This window comes from Staurois parvus, unplaced genomic scaffold, assembly GCF_062004578.1.
Source record: "Staurois parvus isolate SC_StPar_1 unplaced genomic scaffold, SC_StPar_1.0 ptg000025l, whole genome shotgun sequence".
Classification (NCBI taxonomy): Eukaryota; Metazoa; Chordata; class Amphibia; order Anura; family Ranidae; genus Staurois; species Staurois parvus.
Genome location: NW_028317821.1, coordinates 32,119,534 through 32,146,669, shown reverse-complemented (window position 1 = coordinate 32,146,669; position 27,136 = coordinate 32,119,534). Strand labels below are relative to the sequence as shown.

At 42.4% G+C, this 27,136-nt stretch overlaps 1 protein-coding gene across 2 annotated transcripts in view; it reads left to right on the top strand.

Moving 5' to 3' along the window:
- Positions 1-27,136, top strand: part of NUP107 (nucleoporin 107) — an 86,147-nt gene that overhangs the window by 35,653 nt on the left and 23,358 nt on the right. For both annotated transcript variants that reach the window (XM_089652689.1, XM_089652688.1), the window contains exons 11-23: positions 2,218-2,293; positions 5,245-5,358; positions 5,811-5,901; positions 6,016-6,092; positions 6,392-6,451; positions 7,241-7,386; positions 7,490-7,538; positions 7,637-7,706; positions 11,438-11,556; positions 15,028-15,066; positions 18,377-18,527; positions 19,269-19,381; positions 26,601-26,703. In XM_089652689.1, the coding sequence (XP_089508815.1) occupies positions 2,218-2,293; positions 5,245-5,358; positions 5,811-5,901; positions 6,016-6,092; positions 6,392-6,451; positions 7,241-7,386; positions 7,490-7,538; positions 7,637-7,706; positions 11,438-11,556; positions 15,028-15,066; positions 18,377-18,527; positions 19,269-19,381; positions 26,601-26,703 (1,208 nt within the window). The remainder of the gene's footprint in view (positions 1-2,217; positions 2,294-5,244; positions 5,359-5,810; positions 5,902-6,015; positions 6,093-6,391; positions 6,452-7,240; positions 7,387-7,489; positions 7,539-7,636; positions 7,707-11,437; positions 11,557-15,027; positions 15,067-18,376; positions 18,528-19,268; positions 19,382-26,600; positions 26,704-27,136) is intronic.

The following is a 27,136-nucleotide window of genomic DNA, read 5'->3' as shown; positions in this document are numbered from 1 at the left end:
GGACACACCAGGTACGGGAAAAGTATTAAAACTTGAAAGATCTAATACAAAGTAAAACAATAACACTCCCATTATCATTTGTTGTCTTCAACATAAAAACCATCACAGAGCCACGTTCTGTAAATATTTCTTTCACACAAGATTCCTTCTTTCCCATCAGTCCCCACCAGTGCTGACCTTCTAGCTGACAGCCTGGTGGTACCAGCGCTATTTGGAACTTTTTTTTTTAGGATCTGGCTTCGTCGATTGTTTTACGTTCAAGACAATTCATTTTAATGTGGGTGTAATATTGTTTGATTTTGTATTAAATCCTTGATAGTTTCACACTTTTCCTGCGCTCTGTCTGCTCTGCTTTAAAGAAGCTGGTTTCTTGTACTGTACTCCCAGTAAACAGATTTCACTGGTAGCTCACAAATCCTATTCCATTCAGGACATTTGATTGCTTTTAACAGCTGTATACCATAGCTAAGTGTATGGTAGTCCACAGGGTAACTGTTGCTGAATCAAATTAGTACATGTAATGTGAAGCCATATTGGGAAAACAAAATTTAAAATGAAATTAAGTGGTGGGTAATTGGTGTTCTAAAGCAAAAACGTGCCAGCACTATCACATCCTGCCAAATTTCATATTCTTATGAGTTCAAAAAGCTTGGGCAAGCCCACTGTCCTTGGAGAGTGTCTGGCAATAGGCCACTCTGGCACTATGTAAATGTATGCCTGCTCTCTCCATACACAAGGATTTAGGTGGCACTGGAGAGTGGGGTTTTTTTTGTTAACATACAGGTACCATAGAATTCCAATTTTATAGTCATTATTTACTGCCCGTAAAACCATTGCTATGCAGTGGTTATCTTCTTGTCCCACCACATTCGAAGATGGAACATAGCTATGTTATTTCTATAGTTTGTTTTATTAGAATTCTGCTGTCTTACTTGGGTTTAGTTAGAGGGTTTACTTCAGGTCAGGGCTGGAGGACTCTACGGGTCAGTCATCTGGTACCTCCCTCTGCTCTAGAAACTTGGAGATGCTTCTAGAAATCAGTAGGCGAAGGTGAGGAGGGGCTGATTTGCATATTTATGAGAGTCTGACCAATCTCAGGCAGGAGGCCTGCCTGTGTTGTAGATCAGCCCATAAATATGACAGAGCCTGGCCAGCAGGGAAGTCAGGTGGAAGATGAGGTGCTGTTGTGTAGCCTGGGGGAGGGGGTCTTGCTTCCGGACTGGAGGAGGGAAACTGAAAGAGGGGGCTCCACTGCCCTGAAGTCCATCTGGGAAGGACAGCCTGCCAAGCTTTGAGAGGAACCAGCCCAGCTACAGAGGCCTGAAAGCCGTTCTATCCATAGCTGTAGGACAAGGATGGTGTGAGTACCTCTTTACCTCCAGGGCCTAGAAGGGAGAAGTCTGCTGGATGCCAGTTCTGGCAAATCTTCAGGGGACAGTTCATAGCTTACCCAGTTCCTTGTCCTGGGATCAGATACCATAGCCAGGTTGGCTGTTATTTTGTACGCTTAGGGGACTTAGAGCTACAAGTTGAGACGTTGCTAAAATCCATTCAAGGGGACTCGGAGCTCCTGCAAGTTGCTGTACTTTGCTAAAGTGACTGTCAGGATTCTGACTGGACCACAGTCATTCATCTACCATTGTAGCATTTTCTAGAGAAGGATGTTGTCCTCAATTCATTATTTTGCAATCAGATTGGGCATCCCATAACCCCTTTACCCTATCCAAGTTAAATTCCCTAATACAACTAGAAAACAAGCCCGTGGGCTGTTTCTTGTTTCTGGATGCAAGTGGAAAAATGTGTGTTTCCTGGCTGTGTAGAAGGTAAAGGGCCACCCAAAAACAGTGGCTCTCAAGAGGGTAGCACTATATATGTTTGAGGTAAGCTGGAACCTACCACAACCGTCTCTGACAACTTGCTGATCAAGCTTTGAGATGTATCTCTTTTCACTGCTATGTCTTTCATATCACTGTGTGTTTTTTCTTTGTGAGCTTTGTAAAAGTTTGAAACTTTTTTCAATAAACATTTTGAAAAAAAAAATAGTTACCACCAAGCACCCTTTGTTGCTACCCAACATTTTGTTTATCTTGAGATTTGACGGTTTGAGTGAATATTCATATTGGTACAATTCCCCATTGGTAACATTCTGTTTTTAAGAAAATAACTAAACTGAGACCAGAAATAGCATGAAATGTATCTGTTTTGTTTTTTTTTAAGGGAGAATACCCTGTCCTTATTGAAAAAAAGAAGTATCTCAGCACTAGGCAGTGGTCGTCCACTGGTCTCTGAACTGGTAAGTATAAAATTTAGCTGTCACACTGAAACACTACATGTGCAGGGATTAAAAACCCTTTTTTGCATGCTAGTCTAATATTGAAAATCAATAGGTTACTAAAGTTAAGAACATTTTTGTACAACAGCATACAACTTGGGAAGTGATGTAATGTATTAATTCGTTTCCCAGCATGCATGTGGTCATGTTTTTTTTTTTTGGGGGGGGGGGGGCGACTGTCATGATTATCTTTCGAAAGCTGTGTACGAATGATCAGATTATCGTATGATTGCTTCGAAAAGCGGTATTTTGCGTCCAATTTTCTGTTCTGTACTACTGTATACTAGGCATTAGGCTGTTTGTCAGTTAAACGTTAGTAACTATCCCTGCTCATACTTGGTATATTTGTTGCTTTAACCACTTCCCGACTGCCCTATAGCAGAAATACTGATACAGGGCGGCACGGGTGCGCAAAATATATACGTGATTTTGCATCTCCACAGCTGTCAATCACTGGGTCCCGGCCAGTGATTACTCACCAGCGCCTGGTGATTCATGAGCATCTCTGACAGGGAGAACTGTTTATAAACAAAATAGTTCTCCCTGTCAGCTCGTGCACATTGCTTTGGATGGCTGTGCACAGCTCAACCATGCAAAGCAGTGTGCTTACAGTGAAGCACACGGACACAGCACATAGTGAAACAGCACACAGTTAACCCTTTGATCGCCCTTCATGTTAACCCCTTCCTGCCCAGTGTCATTAGTACAGTGTCAGCTGTACAGCTTTTTCTTTTTCTTTTTTTTTTCTTTTAGCACTGATCACTGTATTGGTGTCACTGGGGATGTCCATGACACCGAGTCAGTTACCCCCAGTGTCAGAATGTCTGCCGCTGTCCCGCTATAAGTCGCTGATCACCACCGTTACTAGTAAAACATTAAAAAAAAATCCAAGTATATATACCGCCATTTGTAAACACTATAACTTTCACATAAACCAATTAATTTACACGTATTGGGATTTTTTTAGCAAAGACATGTAGTAGAATACGTTTTGCTCTAAAATTTCTGACGGAATTTTGTTTTGTAAATGTTTTTACTGGACATGTTTAACCACTTGTCTACAGTACACTAATAACCCCTTCCTGCCCAGGCCAATTTTCAGCGCTGTCGCAATTTGAATCACAATTGCGCGGTCATGCAACACTGTACCCATATGAAATTTTCATCATTTTTTTGGAGACAGCGCTTTCTATTGGTGGTATTTAATCACCTCTGGGGTTTTTATTTTTTGCTAAACAAACCAAAAACAACTGAAAATTTTGGGAAACAAATTTTGTAAATAAGTGATTTTTCTCCTTCACTGATGTGTGCTAATGAGGCTGCAGTGATGGGCACTGATAGGATGCACTGATAGGTGGCACTGATGAGGATGCACTGGTAGGTGGCACTGATGGGCATTGACAGGCATCACTGATGGGCACTGAAAGGCAGCACTCATATATGGCACTGATAGGCGGCACTGACTGGCACTGATAGGTGGCACTGACTGGCACTGATGGGCATGAAAGGGAGCTCAGATGGGCACTATGTGGCATTGATGTGCACTAGTAGGCACTGATATGTGGAATTGATGGGCACTGACAGGTGGCACTGCTGGGGCTACACTGATCATCAGGGCACACTGATCATCTGTGCCCTGATGATCAGTGTACATGTTCCCTCTGGGTAATGCCGATTACATTCAAAGTGTGACAGCGCTGAAAATTGGCCTGGACAGGAAGGGGGTATAAGTGCCCTGTAGGCAAGTGGTTAAAGGTCAGAAGTTTATTGTAAATCAGGGTTTAGCCTTTCAGTGTTTTCAGATAGAATTTCCGTCATGCCTACCTAAAATAGCTCTGTCTAATACCTCTGTTTATGACCCAAATGGGTCTCATTTCCTTCTTGGACCTGCAACTTTCATTTTATGAATGACATTTACAAGCAATTTGTTTCTTTTATGTGAGACTGAAATTAAAAGCAAAGTATGGGGTTTGAAACAAACAAAAAATGTATACTAGCCTAGGTGGACGCAGCATCAATCTGATGCAACATCTGTCCCCCGCCGTGTCTGCACTGCGAACTGAGAGATGAAACCCCTTTGATCGCTCACTTCTCTCCACTCAGAGGCACTTTTTCCTTTTGTGTTTCTCTCAAAGTGTAGTATGAAAGATGTTTATTTCTTAACAATAAAACTTCACTCACATGATGGAGGTTAAAAGAGGCTCATCAGTGAAATAAAGTAGAGGAATGATGTCCAAGTCCCACTGAAGGCAGCCGCAACTCGCGTTGAGGGAGACTGAAGATGGAGAAAAGCCAGCCAACATATGTGTCTCTGATGGAGGGCGGTGTAATGCACACCCTTGAGTGCAGCATCAGCTTGATGACGTAGGAGGGAACAGCATGCAATGCGACACATTTCGGGGCTTGCACAAGACCACTGGAGGGCAAGCGTGCTCCTTTCTCAATCAAAAGCTCCCCTCCACTCAGAGCGGTGACTGTGAGTCGCCGGCTCTCTGCTCTGCCCCTCCAGTGCTCACTGGAGTGCCAGACTGGAAGGGGCAGGAGCAGCTGGCTCAAACTCTTAGCGGTTCGCTGAGAGGCTGATTCAGCTGCCAGTCCAGGCATCTGGGTGGACCCTGACTGTAAAGTTAGGATCAATCTAGAACCTGGACCAGCTGAGTGATGTCAGCTGACAGCAGGCTCATAGGAGTGTAGAACAAGCTTTGGCCATACTTTTCCTTCAAAACATTCTGTATCGCTTCCTGCAGTCACCCAACCTACCATTCACTGGCATTTTGTAGCACAGACTCTTATTTTGTTACATGAGGCTCAGTGTACTGTGCATTTACGCCCCCCCCCCCCCCACACACACACACTGTTGTGCTAATTGATATGTTATATAGAATTACATTGTTTTTGTTAACTTTCTTTAGGATCCTGATGCCCCCATTAGACAGAAACTTCCTCTGGATGATCTGGATCGTGAAGATGACATCAGACTTCTAAAATATCTCTTTACATTGATTAGAGCTGGCATGACAGATGAGGTATGAAGAGCTGATTTTCCTTTTTTTCCTGTTTTTGCCTTCTTCATCTATAGAACTGTTGTAATCCGAGTATCTTTTGGCTTGAAACTGCAAATTTGAGCTATTTGCTTAGTATTTGAAAATGTTCATGTATTCTCCATTATTGTTGTTCTTAATTGCAAATTATGTAAATACAACTATATGCTTCATTAAATATGTCAGTGAGTCCTGTGGTGAATTTATTACATGCAATAAATTTATATATGAATTTTATTACAAAAAAAAGTTGTGGTATTTGGATTTAAGCAAATCGTGTCACAATGACAGAATCCTGCAGACCTGTCCATAGAAATGAAATGGTTTATATCGCCTTTTTTTTTTTTTACAAGGCTTTCCATTGTGAAGATATGTTTGTTCATAAGTATTCTTCTGTTGAAGTAAGCCCTAATGAATGAATTCTGTCTTCTTGTTAGGCCCAGCGCCTGTGTAAGAGATGTGGTCAATCCTGGCGAGCAGCAACACTGGAAGGATGGAAGCTTTATCATGATCCAAATATAACTGGAGGTAGTTTTTTTGTTTTTAACCCTGACCTTTCCATATCTTGCACTTAGTACTTTGTTGTTTTGGGGTATCTGTTATCATTTTTATTATAATTTTGTTATATTGTTTCTGTTGCAGGTGGCGAGATGCGGCCAGTGGAAGGCAATCCACACCGATGTGTGTGGAAAGCTTGTTGTTGGCGCATGGCAGATGATGTAAGCTATTGCTGTATACAGTTTGTGTTCCGCAACACACAAGGTTTTTGTCTTCTAACATTTCACTCCCTCTCCACCAGTATTTCTCTTTCACATACTGCAGAGGGGTCAATAGTATGCAGTATTCATTCAGATGTGTGTATATCACACCAGGAAATATATTTGGTTTAATAACAGATATTTTCACAAATATGTAGAGAAAAAGATATTTTTTTCTTAAGCTGTAAACTACTTTGCAACGTCATTTGTGCCTTTCCATTACCTTTCCACAATAAAATATTTTTTTCTGTGTGTTTCAGGAGCAGTTCAGCAGATATGAAAGAGCAATTTATGCAACCTTTAGTGGAAATCTAAAGCAAGTATGTTTGTAGTGAAAACCTATTTACAAATATGTTCTCTTTGTTTTTTAGTTTTTCATATACTATAGGGGCCGGTTCACACCACAACGCAGTGTGAGAAAAGTGCGTTCCGTGCGTGTTTCCTGCACTGCATTCAAAACTCACTTCCTTTGCTATCTGCTGCAGGTACCGATACATTGTTAACCAGACCCCAAACGCAGATAGTAAATACAGTGCTTTTGCAGGCACCAGATTGCATGGTACTTCATTACCATGCAATTTAGTGTGGCCCATTTTTCAAAAGAAACAAATGGACTGCAAAAATGCACAGTAAAGGAACGAGCAGGAATCGCAGACTGTGTTCCTGTGCAAATCAGGTGTGAACCAGCTCTTAGGCTAGGTTCACGTCTGCACTGCGCAGGGTGGTTGTAGGTGTGGGAATCACAGCTGTTCATGGATCCGCAACCACCCTGAGCCAAATCACACTGCTTTTAAGAGATGCCAGGGGATGCCATTCATTCTTAATGTCACCCCACAAATTTCAGCTGGCTGCACATTTGTGGGTGCGGGAACCGCAGGGAATTCACATAGTCAAAAGCACAATGTGATTTCCCTGGGGCCGAGTTTTGAAAAAGGTGCAGGCATCTTTTTTTTTTCTTCAGGAAATGCGGTCGTTGCAGCCCATTCAAATGCCCACGCAACCCGCACAAGTGTGAACAGTATGCTTAATGTTGAAAGTGTGTCACTTAAACACTGTAATAAAAAATTTTAAGAGGACCAATATTTTCCATATGTTTCTTTTATTACTAGCTTCTTCCTGTGTGTGAAACATGGGAAGATACAGTCTGGGCATATTTCCGTGTGATGGTCGACAGTCTGGTTGAGCAGGAGATTAGAGCCTCGCTTATCTCCTCTAGTGAAGAAGATGAACTACCTAGGGAGTACTTGGAAGCACAGTAAGAGTTTTTTGTTTTTGTTTTTTTTTTCTACACCTAATTTATTTAAGGAACTATCCTTACATAGCTATAATTTGTTTATTGTTCCTTTTGTACCTCCTAGCTGGACCCTAGACAAAGTCTTTGAGGAGCTTCAGGCCACTGATAAAAAGGTGACTGTTTAAATGCCTGTTATGTTGGAACACTTTTGTTTTGGAGTATTGTATAATCAAGTTTTCTGGGGTTTTTTTTTTTTTTTTTTTTTTTTTAGAGGGTGTTGGAAGAAAACAAAGAGCATTACCACATTATTCAGAAGTATATAATCCTTGGTGATGTAGATGGTAAGTATCAGAGTGATTAGTTTACCTAATCACGATCTACTGTATTACAATAGATTGCATTTTTTAGAAACACGTTTGTGAAATGTTTTGCCATAGATTGAACAATCAAGCACAGTGCTTTTTTTCTACGTCTTCATCTCATTTAGGCAGTGCCAGTAAAGCTATACTTTTTTTTTAAAATTTTGATGTGATTATAGGGAGTTCCACCCTCGTGTTAGCCATTTCTTTTTAAATCGTTTTTCTCCAAACTAATTTTAAGAGAAGGGACATACAGCTAACTCATTATGACTGCAGTTTGACAAAAATAAATTTGCAAATAAAATAGCCAACCTGGGGACTGAGCATAGAAACCTTTAAAATAGTTGCGCTATCCAAGAATCAAATAAAACCTGTTAAAGTGGTTGTAAAGGCTTGAATTTTTTTCTTTAAAATAATAAACACATCATACTTATCTGTTCTGTGCAATGGTTTTGCACAGAGCAGCACCGATCCTCCTCTTCTCAGGTCCCCTGCTGGCACTTCTGTCCCCTCCACCTTGCCTTTGCCCACAGAGCAAGCTGCTTGCTCTGGGGACTCTACTGCGTGTTTGTTCCAGAGCAGCCTCTGTGTGTCTATGGGACACGCAGAACATGGTTCAGCCACACCCCACCCCCAACTGGCTGTGATTGACAGCAACAGGAGCCAATCCTGTGTCTCAGCCTGCTGCTGTGTTTCAGCCAATGAGAGAGAGACGCTGCTCTCATGCACTTTGCTAGATTGGGCTTAGGTATGGGGGGCTGGGTGAGCTTTTTGGCATTTTCTTTTCCATATGTATTGTGGCCTTTCCTTTGCACACCTTCCATGATAATATTTTATATATCAATCTTATTTTATAGTTTGTTCAGTTTCTATAGGAAGAATGGAAAGAAGTAGACAGAGGGACAGGATTTCAGTTAAAGTTGGAGGAATGGGAGGGAGGATGGACAAAGAGGACAAGAGGCGTTGGATGGGTATTTCACAGTGAGAAGGAAATTGGAAGGATAACATAGGGTACAGTGCAGTTTAAGTGGATATATAGTCTTTTAAGTTATATGTGTGTTAAAGTATTACCCCAGCCAAAATTGTTATTTTTCTCCTGCATTCATTGACGGACACAGCAGAAATATTTAAGATTTTGACCGTTGGATTATAGCGCCAGCTGCCATTATAGGAGACTAGGCACAAAAACAAAAGCACAGCCTAGTGGTGGCTCAAGCTCCCATCTACTAGAGACAAGTGTGGACAGCACAGTGGCTAAATGGTTAGCACTTCCGCTTGGCAGTACTAGGGTTGTTGGTTTGGATCCCAGCCACGGCACCACCTGCCTGGAGTTTGCATGTTCTACCAGTACCTGCGTGGGTTTCCTTCCTCTACTCAGGTTTCCTCGCACACTCTAAGGACATGCTGGTAGGTTAATTGGATCCTGTCTAAATTGGCCCTAGTATATAGGGACTTTAGATTGTACACTCCTTGAGGGTTAGGGACTGATGAGAATGTATAATATACAGCGAGGAACAGAATTATTTGAACACCCTGCGATTTTGCAAGTTCTCCCATTTAGAAATCATGGAGGTGCATTCCCACTCAGACAGAATTAAAAAAAAAAATTCAGGAAATCACATTGTATGATTTTTAAAGAATTTATTTGTCTTGCACTGCTGAACATAAGTATTTGAACACCTAAGAAACAGCAAGAATTCTGGCTCTCAAAGACCTGTTACTGTGCCTTTTAAAAAGTCCACCTCTACTCCACTCATTAATCTAACTTAGTAGTACCTGTCTGAGCTCTTTAAAGACACCTGTCCACCCCACAGTCAGTCAGACGCCAACTACTACCATGGGCAAGACCAAAGAGCTGTCAAAAGACACCAGAGACAAAATTGTGGATCTCCACAAGGCTGGAAAGAGCTACGGGGCAATTGCCAAGCAGCTTGGTGAAAATAGATCAACTGTTGGAGCAATTGTTAGAAAATGGAAGAGGCTAAAGACGACTGTCAGTCTCCCTCGGACTGGGGCTCCATGCAAGATCTCACCTCGTGGGGTATCACTGATGATAAGAAAGGTGAGGAATCAGCCCAGAACTACAAGGGAGCTGGTCTATGACATGAATAGAGCTGGGACCACAGTTTCAAAGGTCACTGTCGGTAGAACACAACGCCGTCATGGTTTCAAATCATGCATTGCACAGAAGGTTCCCCTGCTCAAGTCATCACATGTCCAGGTCCGTCTGAAGTTTGCCAATGACCATCTGGATGATCCAGAGGAGGCATGGGAGAAAGTCATGTGGTCAGATGAGACCAAAGTAGAACTTTTTGGTCTAAACTTCACTCGTCGTGTTTGGAGGAAAAAGGATGAGTTGCATCCCAAGAACACCATCCCGAATGTGAAGCATGGGGGTGGTAACATTATGCTTTGGGGGTGCTTTTCTGCAAAGGGGACAGGACGACTGCTCTGTATTAAGGAGAGGATGAATGGGGCCATTTATTGTGAGATTTTGAGCAACGACCTCCTTCCCTCAGTCAGAGCATTGAAGATGGGTCGTGGCTGGGTCTTCCAACATGACAACGACCCGAAGCACACAGCCAGGATAACCAAGGAGTGGCTCCATAAGAAACATATCAAGGTTCTTGAGTGGCCTAGCCAGTCTCCAGATCTAAATCCAATAGAACATCTTTGGAGGGAGATGAAACTCCGTGTGGCTCAGCGACAGCCCCAAAACCTGACAGATCTAGAGGAGATCTGTGTGGAGGAGTGGGACAAAATCCCTGTTGCAGTGTGTGCAAACCTGGTCAAGAACTACAGGAAACTTTTGACCTCTGTAATTGCAGACAAAGGCTTCTGTACAAAATATTAACACTGATTGTCTCAGGTGTTCAAATACTTATGTTCAGCAGTGCAAGACAAATTCTTTAAATCATTACAATGTGATTTCCTGATTTTTTTTTTTTTTTTTTTTTTTTTTTTTTTAATTCTGTCTCTCAGAGTGGGAATGCACCTACAATGTGAATTTCAGACCCCTCCATGATTTCTAAGTAGGAGAACTTGCAAAATTGCAGGGTGTTCAAATACTTCTGTTCCTCACTGTATATGTAAAGCGCTGCGTAAACTGATTGCACTATATAAGTACCTGTAATAAATAAAATAATAACGGTTTATCAGAGATCTAAGATCTGTGCTGGAAATCTTGGTATTACAGGTGCAAGTCTTCCACACCTTCAGTTGACAGCAAACTGGGTACAAGTCTTACAGATGGCAATGTAATTATTCATATCTTGATTTCCCACCCTTAAGCTGACACTGCTTTGGGGTTTCCGAATCATCAAGATCTTCTAGCTCTCTGCTGCATCCTCCAGTGAGCGGAAGAGAAAATGGGATTTTTGTGTTTAGCATAAAATCTTTTCCTCTGCGTACATTTTTAAAGTACACAGTATACACCCCTCTGGTTATGTCTGCAACCAGTTCTCTGTACTGCTTTGTGACTAAACTGTCTCTAGCAGATGGAGTGCGTTTGGCCACTAGTAGGGTGATTGTATCATTTTAGTATGGCTGATCTATATGATACTCTATTATGCATTGCTTCACACATTTTTCTATTGTTAAAGTGAAAAAAAAAAACCAGAAAAATACTTTGTGAGCTGAGTATATGTTTTATTAAGCAAGGAATGTTTTGTTCTGAATTTCTCATATTTCAGTGTACTTTTAATAAATTGTAGGTTTAATGGATGAGTTCAGTGAATGGCTGTCAAAAGGGAAAACGCTTCTTCTAGGTCATCTGCTACGCTTCATGGCACATCTAATATTATTTTTTCGAACACTGGGTCTGCAAACAAAGGTAAAATTTCTCTCAAAGTATAAGGCTGGGAAATGTGTTGTATGTGCTTTCCACCTTCAGATGCCTTAATTATTGCCTGTCACTCAAGTCTGTACAGCCTGATTTTTAAGCAGCTTTGAATCTCACATATCTAACTAGGGTCAGGATATGTTTGGCTTCAATAAATGGAGCATCACTTTTTTCTGTTAACGTACACTTCATTTGTTCTCATCCAGTCTTTTCACTCTTGTTCATGCTGCTTTTGTGCTCATACTTGGAGCCTCTGTCACATTGCAGCTGCCTGTTTCAGCATTTTGTATTTATTTCATGGCTGTATTAAGTACATGTCCTTGTAAATAAAATGTTCTCAGTTAAGGACATGGATGTTGGTTCTTATTTAACTTGCTGCAGGACTAATCTAGTTGGGAGATGTCGGCAGCAAGATCTCAGCGAATACCTCATACCTGCATGTATCATAACACTACACGCGTACAGGTGAAACTCAAAAAATTTGAATATCGTGCAAAAATTCATTTATTTCAGAAATGCAACTTAAAAGGTGAAACTAATATATGAGATAGATTCATTACATGCAAAGCAAGATAGTTTAAGCAGTGATTTGTCATAATTGTGTTGATTATGGCTTACAGCTCTAGAAAACCCCAAATCTACAATCTCAGAAAATTAGAATATTGTGAAAAGGTGCAATATTCTCGGCTCAAAGTGTCCCACTCTAATCAGCTAATTAAGCCATAACACCTGTAAAGGGTTCCTGAGCCTTTAAATGGTCTCTCAGTCTGGTTCAGTAGGAATCGCAATCATTAGAAAAACTGCTGACCTGACAGTTGTGCAGAAAACCATCATTGACACCCTCCATAAGGAGGGAAAGCCTCAAAAGGTAATTGCAAAATAAGTAGGATGTTCCCAAAGTGCTGTATCAAAGCACATTAATAGAAAGTTATGTGGAAGGGAAAAGTGTGGAAGAAAAAGGTGCACAAGCTGCAGGGATTACCGCAGTCTAGAGAGGATTGTCAAGAAAAGTCCATTCAAAAGTGTTGGGGACTTTCACAAGGAGTGGACTGAGGCTGGAGTCAGTGCATCAAGAGCCACCACACACAGACGGATCCTGGACATGGGCTGAAAATGTCGTATTCCTCTTGTCAAGCCGCTCCTGAACAACGTCAGAAGCGTCTTACCTGGGCTAAAGATAAACAGACCTGGTCTTTTGCTCAGTGGTCCAAAGTCCTCTTTTCTGATGAGAGCAACTTTTGCATCTCATTTGGAAACCAAGGACCCAGAGTATGGAGGAAGAATGGAGAGGCACACACTGCAAGATGCTTGAAGTCCAGTGTGAAGTTTCCACAGTCTGTGTTGATTTGGAGAGCCATGTCATCTGCTGGTGTTGGTCCACTGTGCTTCATTAAGTCCAGGGTCAACGCAGCCGTCTACCAGGAGATTTTGGAGCACTTCATGCTTCCTTCCGCAGACGAGCTTTATGGGGATGCTGACTTCATTTTCCAGCAGGACTTGGCACCTGCCCACGCTGCGAAAAGCACCAAAACCTGGTTCAATGACCGTGGGATTACTGTGCTTGATTGACCAGCAAACTCGCCTGACTTGAACCCCATAGAAAATATATGGGCATTGCCAAGAGAAAGATGACAGACGTGAGACCGAACAATACAGAAGAGCTGAAGGCCGCTATTGAAGCATCCTGGTCTTCCATAACACCTCAGCAGTGCCACAGGCTGATGGCCATGCCATGCCACATTGAGGCAGTAATTGCTGCAAAAGGGGCCCAAACCAAGTACTGAGTACATATGCATGCTTCTACTTTTCAGAGGTCAGATATTGTTCTATGTACAATCCTTGTTTTATTGATTGCATGTAATATTCTAATTATCTGAGATTGTGGATTTGGGGTTTATGACAAATCACGGCTTGAACTATCTTGCTTTGCATGTAATGAGTCTCTCTCATATATTAGTTTCACCTTTTAAGTTGCATTACTGAAATAAATGAACTTTTGCACGATATTCTAATTTTTCGAGTTTCACCTGTACATTTACAAACCGTACCCTGGAGCACTGAGTTGGCTAATAATGGCAAGTATAAATGACAGTTAATGGGTTATGGCTCATGTACATAGGCTTCATACTCAAGAGTGGGTCAAGTGCAGGTTTAAAGGAAGTGTCTCGATTTTAGTTGCCATTGAGCTACTTCTGACCTTTTTTTTTAATCCTTCTGAACTGCTTTTCCTTACTAGGACTTGTTTGGAGAGGAAAAAAAAAACAGTTTAGACTTCTGCCCTTTTACTTAAAGTTGAACTCTGGGGTAAGAAAATATTATTTGAATGTAAGAGTCGTGTATCTACTTAAGGTGTGGAAGATTTTACCCCCTTCACGGAGAGTGCATTTTTTTGCTATTTGGAAGTGCACTACTTTAACTGGCAACAAGTCATGCAACACTGTACCCATATGAATTTTATATAATTTTTTTCACACAAATAGAGCTTTCTTTTGGTGGAATGTAATCACCCCTAGGTTTTTTATTATATAAACAAGATCTTAAATGTTGAAAAAACAATTTTTTACTTTCTGCTATAAAATCTCTCCAAAAAAAAAAAATCAAATTTTCTTCATAAATGTATTACTGTACACTTTCACTGTACTAATGAAGAGGTTAACATCTAGGGGTAATCTAAAGGTTAACTGTGTAGCTAACAAGTGTAATGTGCGCTGCTTTTGCTGGGAGATGTGACTGGTTTATCTCCCTGCTCCCTGTGTTTTTAGTAATCACAGGGCTCTGTGCTGTCATTTGTTAAGCCGCTCAGTAGGTCCCGGCCATGAGTCATTGGACAGGACCTTCTAATCGATTTTATGCTATGCTAAATGACAGCACAGATGGGGCAGCGGGCATGTACACACTCGTCCCGTACCCGGAAATGCTGGATCACATACATGTACATGATCCAGCACAGAGTGGCTGCAGTGCTGCAGTATATCTACATGGGGCGGTCTGCAAGCGGGTATTCTGTCCTTTATTTTGGAGTATTTTATGTATTTCTTCCAGATCTGTATAGTAATCTATTGTGAAACTTTGCCTTTGTACAGGAGCTTCATATAGTGAAGACGAGTCACTGCTGCTTGCTCTCCTTGTACAGCAAAACTGGTCTTGTCTCCACCCCTCTTGAAGTTTTCTGCAGGCAGCCTGTAGTGAGTGGAGCCTACTGGGCCCCTTCTACAGCTCTGCTCTCCGCACAGGCTATGCACAGTACAGTGATGTCACTGATACTTTAACGAGGCAATATCTGAGTTTGCAATGGCATTAGGTGCACACAAAGTGGATTTATATATTGAGTTTAAATGAGAGTTTCTGTGCCTGGAATTCAGCTTTAAACACAAATTGAACATTGCATGTATACCAGCTCACATATACAGAATACATCAATAGAACTAATTTTATTTATGTTATTTGCTAATTTTAATATAGGAGGAAGTCTCAGTGGAAGTGCTGAAAACTTACATACAGGTCAGTCTACAAAGTGTTTGATGCTGCACAACTATTCTCATATCATTTCCCTCGAATGCTGTATATACCCCAATATGTTTTTTAAAAAAGAAAAGTGATAAGTAGATGAAAGCAATATATAAAAGAAAATGAAGTTGTTACATATGGAGTACCTTTTCTATCTTTTCCGTTGCAAAATGAGTTGGGCCAGGTACGGTGATAAAAATTCTACAAATATTAAAGTCAAATGAGGATAAAACCAATATAAACTGGTACAATTAATCTGTAATTTGTCAAATAGATTTTTTATCGTAAATCACAGAACACAGAGTCTTCAAAATCATTACAATAAGGTTATGCTGCCATCCTCCTCCTAAGCATAATCCCTCCCCGTTAGGCGACAATTACGTTTCTTTTGCCGGTGTCATGTTTGTGCAGCTCTCTGCACGAAAATAACTATCTTCTCAGTTCTAACCGCAATCAGGAGACTGGCTTTACCGGTATAATTTTTTTCTACAGTTTTCCATCACTTGGGAATAGTACCCAGGCCCTCTATCGGACGCAGGTGTGGTCTATAAGGTTTCTGCTCGGCACTGGCCCCTGCGTTGTGGAACCCTCCCGATTATGTATTGTCTTTTGAACCAGTAGGGTGTGATATAGGTCAAGGGCAATGATACCCAGCTGGAGAATCAAGTCCCGGAAGGTCCTTTGGGCAAAGTCTGCCATGATGGATGAAGATGGGGGTCCTGCTGCTGTACTGGTTAGTGTCCTGTGGTAGCCAAGCTAGTGCCCATCCCAGTCTCCTAGTTGGGCAGGACAAGAAATGTGTTGGCTCTTTGGATTGTTTGTTTATTCATTGATGTATTCATTGCTCAACAAAACCCCATGGAGAGTGAGTTCATTAACAAATGGAGTATGGCTTCAGTAGATCCAGTGGTTTCTAATTTCAATAGTTGGCAGAGCCCGTACAGAGGTATTTGCACAAAGCTGGAGGGAGAGGGGGCAGGAGCCTGACATTGCACCTTCCATCTGCTGAAAAAATAAATGCACTTTTTTTTTTCCTTCAAAATTATGTGCATTTATTTTATTTATTTTGAAAAAGGTAAACCTGTCCTTTAAGAATTCCTCAGACAAATGTCTGGAGACTGTATTTAAAGCCTCGTTTGCTTGGTGATGGCAACTTTTCAGCCAACAATTGCATTTATAGGTATCTGCCAAAGTCTCAAGGTCTGGGCTTGTTACATGAGAGAAAGGGACCGTTCTAGTGGAGATAAAAAATCAAGCACAGATCTGGACGATTTTCCTCATTCCCTCAGCTTCTCAGTAGATACACTGAAAGACTCCATACAACAAATTTCTCATCTGGGACTCTTGTCCATACACATGAGCAGCATTCTGTGGCTAAAGTGTTGGTCATTGGAGTTACCCTGCAAGAGGCATGTAGAACATTTACCTTTCCAAGGGGAACGTACATTTGGTCCTTTATGTTCTCACATCTATTATCTCTTAGAAAAGCAATACGGTTAATAAACCTGCTCCTTCTATGTTAACAAAGCATTCCTTTTTGTCAACCTCAGTCTTCGTGCTCTAATCCATAACCTTTGTCCCAATTTCATAAGAAACCATGGAATTCTAAGCCCGGGATCAAGTCCTCTCATGCCAACTTGTTTCGGCTGGGTGAGATGTTTGCAGGCCTTTGTGGGGATTTGGCAGGGGGAGTTTGCAGACGAGTGTGTCCACAATATAGTGGCTCACAGCTACATGCTGGAATGTCCATTTCTCCTTCCCTGCTTCATGCTATCAAATGATTTTTTGAATTCACAAAAAGATTTGCTCTCTGCATGCTCTCAGTCTTGCATCTTCTATGTCAGAGTGATCATTCTAGTTCTAGAGGACAAAAGATTTAGTAATTTCTACTCAAAACTCCCATCTTGGATCTTGACTTAACGAGTCACTGCGAGTGCAGAAATTCCAAATGGTATGGGTGCAGTCAGTGATGGCCTCCCTGCAGCAGAGAGATTTCCTGGCATCGGTGGATATCTACGATGCTTACCAGCACAGTCCGATTTTCTTCATTCCATTTCAATTGGAACATTATGTTGCTATCTTTTTGTCCTAAGCCTCAGACGCCAGAGACAAGGCTCTTCACATTTCTTCATGCGCTTGGTGCTTTCAGAAATTGGACTGGACTGCTGCGATTCGACAGTCTGATTACTTTTTTGTGCTTCCTGATGGCTCAAGAAAGGACACGCAGCGTCCAAGTCTCCAATTTCTTAACGGATTCATCAGTTCTTTTTTTCTCAAGCTTGCGGTTTTGAAGGCAAAGTTCCACCGTTTTCTTTGATGGTTCATTCTACCAAGAGTGTCAGTGCTTCCCAAGTTATTAGTCTCCTGGGCTTCGGTAGCTTATGTTTGTAAAGCCTCTACTTGGTCTTAGTTTCCTATTTTTACAAAGTTTTACCAGGTGGATATTAGAGTAGCTGAGTATGCTACCTTTCGCGTGTTTTGCAGGCTACTATGTGAGGTTCTACCCTGTTTTGCTTTGGTTGTTTGGGGCCTTTTGCTGTGTTGCCCTTCCCTTATATTCAGTGCTTTGGGACATTCCTATTGTAATCACTCTGAAGGCACTCTGTATGATAAAGAAAATGGAGGTTTTGGTTTACTTGTAAATTCTTTCCTTGGAGTACATCAAGGGACAGAGAAGAGATCCAACCACTCAATCTTGAGGTTTATGGTTTGATACAAAAGCTGAAGCCTTGCCTAACTGGGAGGGATTAAGCCTACGCCTTCCTGCCTTTTTTTTTTTGCCAGTGTCCAATCACCTGAAGGAAGCAGGATAACACTATTGTAATCGTAATGATTCTGAAGACGCTGTGTATCATGTGCACCACTCCAAGAAAAGGATTTCACAGGTAAACCAATATTCCCATATATGACTATGTATACATAGTTTTACAGCCTTTTTCAGGTTTTATTTCTGTAGGAAACTCTTATCATAATGTTGTTCCAAGAAAGCTGAACTCTAGTTATCATTCCTCAAAAAGGCAGAATCTCTGTCAAATAAAAATGAGTCTGTGACAAGATTGCTGTTTTTGTTTTTGTTTTGTTTTTTCCTTCTGGTGGTATTGATAGAAAGTAAACCACCTTATTACAATGTGCAAGTAGCCCTATAATATAGCATCTGTCTTTCATAAGCCTTCAAGAGGCAATGGTTTATAAAAAACAAATAAAAAAGGCTTTTTGGACTTGGGACCGAACACAAACAAAATGTTCTGTATTCACAAATATGTGCCATTAGACACCTTATTTTCTATTTTATTATATACTACAGAGACTTGTAAATGATAAACACACAAAACTGATAGCGTTCTATGTCAGTCATCTTCCCCAAGAGTTGGCTATCAAACAATATGCTGCCTTTCTGGAGAATGTCACAGAGCCTGAACAGCGGCATCAGTGCCTGGAGCTCGCCAAGGAAGCAGGTAATGCTCACTTGTTATAGTATTGCTCATTCACGGTACATTCCACAAATGCTTAATATAATATTTGCAGCAGCACAGTATTTGTTTCAGCAGCTGTACTTGGCTTGGCCATACATGTGGACCATGGCTTCATCAGTAGCTTACCTTCCCTTTACTCTCCCACTGCCCTGTGTTAACTATCGGGAATAAGAGAGGGAGCGCTGTGTATTCTGCAGCCGCAACTCTTGTGTGTGATGCTGCTGTGTCTGACCTCTGGTGTTGGTCAGCCATTGTCTTGGCAAGCAGCAGTTTTCCGATAGACTGCACATGTGCTAACGTCTCATGTGCAAGTTCTGGTGACAAAATTGCCAGAAAAACCTTTAACAAAAGCAGTAGCCATGCAAATCACCACATACAGTAAGAAAGTACATGGAAGCGTGGTTGAGAAGCTGACTGGTAGTGCGGATGCTCGCTGAACTAGGTTTGAGGCAACAATAAAACTAGAAAAGCAAATTAAGTTGCACTGTTCATATATGCCATGATTTTGTAAAGCTACAAGTCTCCAGATAGATTCAAATTGGAGTTTTACAGCTGTAGAATTGAATGCCTACCTCTGTGCAAAGTCATGACAGACTATGAACTCATTAAAACTGTATTTTGGGTATTAATGAGCATTTTAATACTAGGTGTATGGTGTCAATAATTGTTTTATCTGTAGTGATTGCTTGCTTAAATGTGTGTGTTTTATATATATATTTGAAGGTTTGGATGTTGCAACAATAACAAAGACTGTGGTGGAAAACACACGAAAAAAAGATAGCAGTGAATTTACTCATCATGACTTTGCACCAGCCCTGGCTTCTGCCACAAGTGAGGTAAGTATTCACTGCTATTCATAAAATTAATACAACTATTTAATTCAAGAGCTGCATATTAACGGATGTAGACATGTCGTGTTTAAAGACCTCCAAACAAGAAGTACTGTCTTCTTTTGTTTTGTACCCCCATACATCCTGTTACCTAGTTCGGCTTTATGGGCTTAGTAGTCCCCTTCCCTGGGGTTAATACCCTGCAGTGTCTATATTTGTTCATTGTTGCTTTATTTGTACTAGTACTACAGCCTCACGTACAGTGTCGGGACGGGATCTCCGGGGCTTCTGATTCGGGGCACAGCAAGTATTGGGGGTGTTCTTAGAGTACCCCAGATCGCTGATAACTAGGTGAGGTGGACTGTGGTACAGTTAGATGGAGATATCCTCTGGGGTATAGTTTCTCCCACTTGAAGGGTACTGCTTTGCAAGAGTTTGTCATACCTGCTCCTCTCTTCTGAATTTGGACTGCCCCTCTTGGCTACAGTCCACATGTGTTTCAGCAGGCCATGTCTCGGCTACAGCAGGGAGGTGGGCTTTGAGGAGAGGGTTCCCAAAATCCTTCATCAGATGGCGGGGGGGGGGGGACTTTGATATAGCTCGCCTTGCATTATATCACCTGGGGGTTAGTTCTTTGTGGCTCTTCTTCCCTTTACTTGTCTGGTATTTCCACTACTTCTGGGACACTTTCCTCCAGCTTCTTTGTGTCAAGGGAGGGAATCCTTTCCAGTTTAGAACGTCTTGGTCACAAATGGAAATGTTCTCTTTCCCCTCCTTTCTCTTTGTTGATGGAGGAGGAACCCACAGAAGAAGAGGTGGGAAGGGGAAGTGACTTTTCCGGAAGAGACATGGAGCATTCCAAGGTATGTGCTCCTGGAGATTTTCTGCGCAAATGTGATCAGGACCAACTTAAAATTACCACTTCCTGAATCCTTTGCCCAAAAGGTTACTGAATTTGGATCATGAAGTCTGTCGCAGCATCTCTCAATCTTTCTCTGTACAATCTTGTTTAAATTATGTATTCTGCATAGACTGGGCTCACCATAAAAAAAAAAGTTTGTTCATCAAAAACTATTGGCTCTACAACATTCAATAGCAAGTGAGTTCACTAAAAATGGAGTCTGCCTGCATTGGATCCAACAGTCTATCTCAATAAGACCCTCACGGTTCCAGTGCCAACTTGTTAAAGTGGAATTCCAGGAGACACTCCTTCCTCGGTCACGTGATCTGGCTCCCCTCTGTCAGCCAACAGCAGCTGCAGGGGAAAGGAGGGAACGCCAACAATGGATGAGCCACAGGAGCCTATGGGTGCTGTCACCGCTCCCCTTCAGCTGCTGCAGGCTTAAGGGAGAGCAACTGACCAAACTGGAGAGGCATGAAAATAGGTAAGTAAATTCAATTTTTTTACACAGGTTAGTTAGCATAGGTGTTAGGAGGAGAGAGGGAGCATTTCTAAATATTAGAAAGAAAAAAAATGATTCTCGTGCGCACAGCAATAGCAAAAAAGCTAATAAAGCTGCTGCATGCATCCAAAAATGGGTTCCCACATCAACAATTGCCTAAATAATAAATTAAAAATTACTGTGCTGCTATTTAAACATATCCACATAAAACCTGCCAGCCCTTCTAACACCAGCAATTAAAGTGTAAAACTGATAACTAGCAAAGTGACCAATTCAAAGTAGAAAACCCCTTATATACATTAATATAAATGTCAACACATGGCAGCCAATCCAACCCACATACACAAAAAAGGTAAAAAAAAAAATAAAGCAAGAGACAAAAAAGTGTTGTTAAACACCCAGTTGCCCTACAAACCCATATGCATAGACATCATAAAGGAATAAATGAAAATGATAAAATATCAATATTTCAAATAAAGCAATAAATATTCAGGATAAAAGTCCAATTGTGAATCAAAAACAGCAGTGTCCTATACTGTGATCCAAAACTTGAGTGCTCCAAAACAGACATTCAGGAATCTTTCTGTAATATCACACTGTGCTCTACCACCTTCTGTTTTGCACGCTCACCTTCCAAACAAAAACCTGTATAACATACAGGTCAACAGTGCTTTAAATGGCAGCAATGACTCCCAGTCAGGACTCCTGATCTCAATATATTTTTCCACAGAAAAAAGGCTTGTCCTATACGGTGATCATGTAACCCAAAATGGTGCTCAGAACAATGCAAAAGAAAAAGTACTCGTAGTGTAAATTGTATTTATTAAATAGGCCAAACGGATTAAAATGCACTCATATAAAATATATGAAAAGAATGCTTGTCTGGACAAACAAGGGTATACCAACATGGCTTTCTGCGCCGTCACTTTTTTAGTTATCGATTTACCACTTTAATTGTTGGTGTTAGAAGGGCTGTCAGGTTTTATGTGGATATGTTTCAGTAGCAGCGCAGCACTTTTTCATTCCATTATTTTCAAATATTAGGTTTAGCTTAGAATTCTTCTTTAAGTATACTTCTGAGAAGCATCTTGAGGCCTTGTTTAACCACTTGCCTACCAGGCACTTATACCCCCTTCCTTACCAGGCCAATTTTCAGCTTTCAGTGCTGCCGCACTTTGATTGACAATTGCGCGGTCATGCAACATTGTACCTATATGAAATTTTGATCATTTTTTTCTCACAAATAGAGCTTTCTTTTGGTGGTATTTAATCGCCACTGGGCGCTTTACTTTTTGCACTATAAATAAAAAAAGTGCAAAAAATTTGAAAAAAAAAAAAAGTTTATTTGCTTCTTTTATTAAATTTTTCAAACAGGTATTTTTTCTCCTTCACTGATGTGCGTTGATGAGGCAGCACTGATGGACACTGATAGGCGGCACTGATGGGCACTGATAGGCAGCACTAAAGGGCACTGATAGGCAGTACTAATGAGGTGGCACGGATAGGCGGCACTGATAGACAGCACTAATTAGGGGTCACGGATAGGCGGCACTAATATGCAGCACTGATAGGCGGCACTGATAGGTGACACTGTTGATGGGTACTGATAGACGGCACTGACTGGCATCACTGCTGGGCACTGACTGGCGGCACTGACTGGCACAACCCCTGGGCACTGACTGGCAGCACTGCTGGGCTGCACTGGTGGGTGGCACTGGTGGGCGGGCACTGGTGGGTGGCACTGGTGGGCACAGGTGGGTGGGCACATGTGGGTGGCACTGCTGGGCACATGTAGGTGGCACTTCTGGGCACAGGTAGGTGGCACTGCAGAGTGGCATAGGTGGGTGCACTGCTGGGCACAGGTGGGTGCACTGATGGGCACGGGTGGGCGGAGCTAGTGGGCGCACTGCTGGGCGGAACTTGCGGGTGGCACTGCTGGGCACCGATCATCAGGGCACTGATCATCAGTGCCCTGATGATCGGTGCCGATCCCCGCTCTGACAACTGCCGGTTCTCGGCAGTACTTTCCTCACGATCTGACAGCGTGAGGAAAGTGCAGCCGAGAACCGGCACTTGCATTTCCTTCTGATCAGCGTGTCATTGGACACCGCTGATCAGGTGGTAAAAGGCCGCTGTGATTGGCCTTTTACCACATCACGTGATCAGCTGTGTCCGTAGGACACAGCAATCACGGAGATCGCCGGGTGCGCGCCCCCTGGGGCGCGCAGGAGAGCGCGTTCTGGGAGGACGTCATATGACGTCCACTCAGAACTGGCCGGCTGCAGTGAAGCCGTCATTCGGCTATCTGCGGTCGGCAGCTGGTTAAAGTAGAAATCCGTGGAAAAAAATGATTTGCCCATACAGTGGGGCTGTGCCTGCATTGCATTAGTTAAATGCTCGTTTTTGTCTAGAGGCTCTGAAAGTAAAGATATACTTGCCTAATGCGTCGATCCTCCGAGCGCAAGACCGATTCCCACAGCTCCTGCTCCCCGCATACTAGCGGTCTTGTGAATGGGCTGTTCCTGACGTTATCACGCCCGTAGACCAGCTCCGGACGTGAGGACACCAGGAACAGTCTGCCACTGCACGTGAGAGAGAGCGATCTTCCAGAGAATCGGAGAACAGGGTAAGTACAGCTTATCCCTGAGTCCCCCTAGACAAAATGAGCACTTAACCCAAGCAGTGTGGGCACAGCCCCACTGCATGGAAAGCTAAACATTTTCACCAGAATTCTGCTTTAACGCTTCTTTCATCCTGTTTGCTGCTCCCAGGATTTTCACCAAAGTGTTAGCCCTGGTCATAGGGCTCTTACAGACTCTTTATTACTGTCATAGGTTACCTGAAAGACTTTCTTCTGGAGCTCAATGTGACTCAAACAGTGCAGACTCTGAGGGGGTTTGGATGGGTCCTGAACTGTCAGAAGTCCGCCTTAGTCCCAGTCCAAAGGTAGGCTCTGTCGAGGTGGTTCCTTTTGCCCTGTTTCATTCCAGGCCCCTCCAACTGAATGTCTTGTTGACATGGAACAGGAGAACAGAGTTGTTGGACTCTCTGATGCAGTTACACCCCAGAATCAGACTCTATACTGGTGGATCTCGTCGGGAATTCTGAAGATGGAAAAAATCTGTCCCTCCCTCTGTCTTGGGACACCCTGATGACAGACACCATCCTGGTGGGCTGGGGTGGAGTTCTGGACAATCTGTCTGTCAGTCCAGGGAACTTGGTCACTGCAGGAATGGTCATTGCCCAACAACATCCTGGAATTGAGGGCAACCTGTCGGGCCCTACTGCAGCTGGGGGGTCTCCCTGTTCAATCGGACAATGCCATGGTGATGTCGTACATAACTCATCTGGGAGGCACCAGGAGTCGGGCTGCTCAGGAGGAAACAGATTTTATCCATTCTTGGTAGAACATCATGTCCCTGCTCTGTCCATCATCCACATTCCAGGCGTAGAAAATTGGCAGGCAAATTTTTTCATTAGTCAACGACTGACTCCAGGTGATTGACTCTGATTGACCCAGAGGTGTTCAAGCAACTCAAGCTAGACAGGTTAGTATGCAGGACCAAGGACCCTTGAACATTCATGGTGGATGCTATGGTGATGCCGTGCAATCTGTTCTCCCTAGTTTTATGCCTTCCTGTTGTTACAGCTTCTACCTTGTCTGTTTCACGGAATTTAGGTGGCGGGCATTTGTTTTATTCTATGCACTCCAGTGTGGCCCAGGATAACATAGTACTCTGACATAAACTTGGTGGATTAACCATTGACCCTATCAGATCCACCTGACTGCCTTTTGCAAGGTCCTGTCTTCTATTCTTTACTGTCGCTGGCTTTAACGGCATAGCTGTTGATGCCAGGGTCCTGAAAGGCAGGCAGCGTCTGATTCCGTTATCCATACTCTGCTGAAAGCTAGGAACCATTGCTGGTGATGCATCATGACCAAGTGGTCTTGTGGCCTTTTTGTTATCTTTGTTCTTAACCAGGATATTGTTTTTACCTTTTTTTCTGTTCTAAGCCTCAGACGTTGTGGAACAAGACTCTTCATACCTTGGATGTGGTTTGTGCAGTTAAAACAGTAATAAACCCAAAATGTAATATATTGCAGCTTACCAATCTTTAAATGTGGTGGCTGCATTATTTTCTTTAGGCTTTTTTCCTGTCTGTTTTCACCTGGTGATTTGGCCAGTAACACACTTTCTGTATTAGCATGCCTACAGTCTGGATAAAGAAGCAACAAAGACAACTATCGAAAACAGACGTACTGGCTAGATCACCAGGTGAAAATAAATTAAGGCCTAAAAAAGAAAACTGTATTCATGATGTGCTGTGAGCTGTCAGCGGTTTGCTTTAGGCTCTAACTGTAAGTGACTGCTGCAATTTGTCAGCTTAACTCCCTCTTTGCGCTCAGAAGTGTCTTGCAGTTCTGAAATTTACCATTTTTCATTGGAGCCATCGGCTGATTTCTCTTGCTTACGGTCTGAAAAGCAAATTTCTTTCTTTCTTGGTGATGGCTCATTCTACCAGGAGTGTGGTTCTTCCTTGGCAAATCAGCAGCATGTTTTGATAGCTCACGTGTGTAGGGCTGCCATCTGGTGTTCAGTTCATACTTTGCTACGTTTTACCAGGTGGACATTTGGTCCCTTGTGAATGTGACCTTTGGTCAGCAAGTGTTGCAGGCTGCTATGTGAGGGTGTCACCTGTTCTGGTTCAGTTCTTTTGGGGTTTGTTGCCCTCCCCTCATGTTCAGTGCTTTGGGACATTTCTATTGTAATAAATATGAAGATGCAATGTGTCTTCAGATGTATGATGAAGAATATTGGATTTTTGTTTTAGCTGTAAAATCCTTTTCTTGGGAGTACCTCACAGAATCCCTCATCTCTTCCTTAAAGTGACATTAAACTCAATTTAGTGCCATTATTTCTGGTCACATGCTCTGTTCTATGTGTGTACTATTCAGATAGAGCTGAATGTGTCCGCACATACATGTGTAGTCCATCCTGGGTGTGAACAGGAGAGGGTGGCGCTACCCTTGAGATATGTTGCATATCCCAAGAGGCTGCAGGACCTTCACAAAGCACAGCAGGAAGCTGGCTATGAAGCTGCAAGGAGTCACAGCTGGCTTGCTACATTAAACCTGCCGTTGCCGGGGACCCAAAGACAAGCGAAGAATCAGCCCAGGTGTGGAATGCACTGGATTCCTGGATAGGTAAGTGTTTTTATTAAAAAGTTGTCAGCAGCTACAGTATTTCCTGTTAAAGAACAGCTGTAAACCTGTGTGACTACATAGTATTTTCTAAATTGTATAGTATTATATAGTACCAACAAATTACACAGCACTTTACATACAGTACATTCACTTTAGTCCTTGCCTGCAAAAGTTTAAAATCTAAGCTTGCTATCTCACATGCACACACATACTAGGAGCCAATTTAGGTAGGAGCTAGGTAACCTACCAGCATGTCCTTGGGAGCTCGGAAAGAAACTAAAGTACCTGAAGGATTCCCATGCAAGCACAGGAACATAAAAACTTCATACATTTAGATTTTTTTCAGCACCTTGTTCCAATTGTACCAGACTTCACTACAACCTATCCATGTGACAATGACTAATTACAAAAGGGTCGTGGCTTTCTGGTAGGGGATAGCTCTTATGTGGTGTAAGTAGCAATGTTTAGTGTGAGAGACAGTTAAATGACAGTATTGCATTACCTACCTTCATTATGTACCAACTTTACCTCCTATTTAGGCTAGAGGTGCACTTTTAACATAGTTTCCTAATTGTAGAAAGCCGTTGCTACAATTGACCCTAATCTTTCCTTGCAGGAGGACCGTGCAAAGATAGATGTGATAGATTGGCTAGTGTTTGATCCTGTGCAGAGAGCTGAGGCAGTAAAGCAGAGCAATGCTATCATCAGGAAATTTTTGGGTAAGAAATAATGTGTGATGTATGGTATATTTTAGGTTACAGCAGAAACAAATGATTTGCACTTTATGGCAGGATCGCCAACGCCGCAAATTTACGGTTTGTAAGAAACAACCAATTTACAAGCTGTCCGTTACAGACAGCCACTGCCCATTAAAAAATGTGCTTATGTTGTAAGGGGGAATTCTTGCGGCGGGGGGCGCTCTGGTGACCAAGACACCCTTACATCCGAGTTCCCTTTTACATCAGGATCCACAGTGTTCCCCCTTTACATCAGGGGCCACAGAGTTCCCCCTTACACTGGGGGAACCCTACAGACTCTGTAAAGGGGAGCTCTGTGAACTCTTGTGTACTTGGATTTGGAGGGGGGGGGTCAGAGACTCCCTTATATTATAGTCTGCAGCATTCCCCCTTACATCAGAGTTCTCCTTTACAT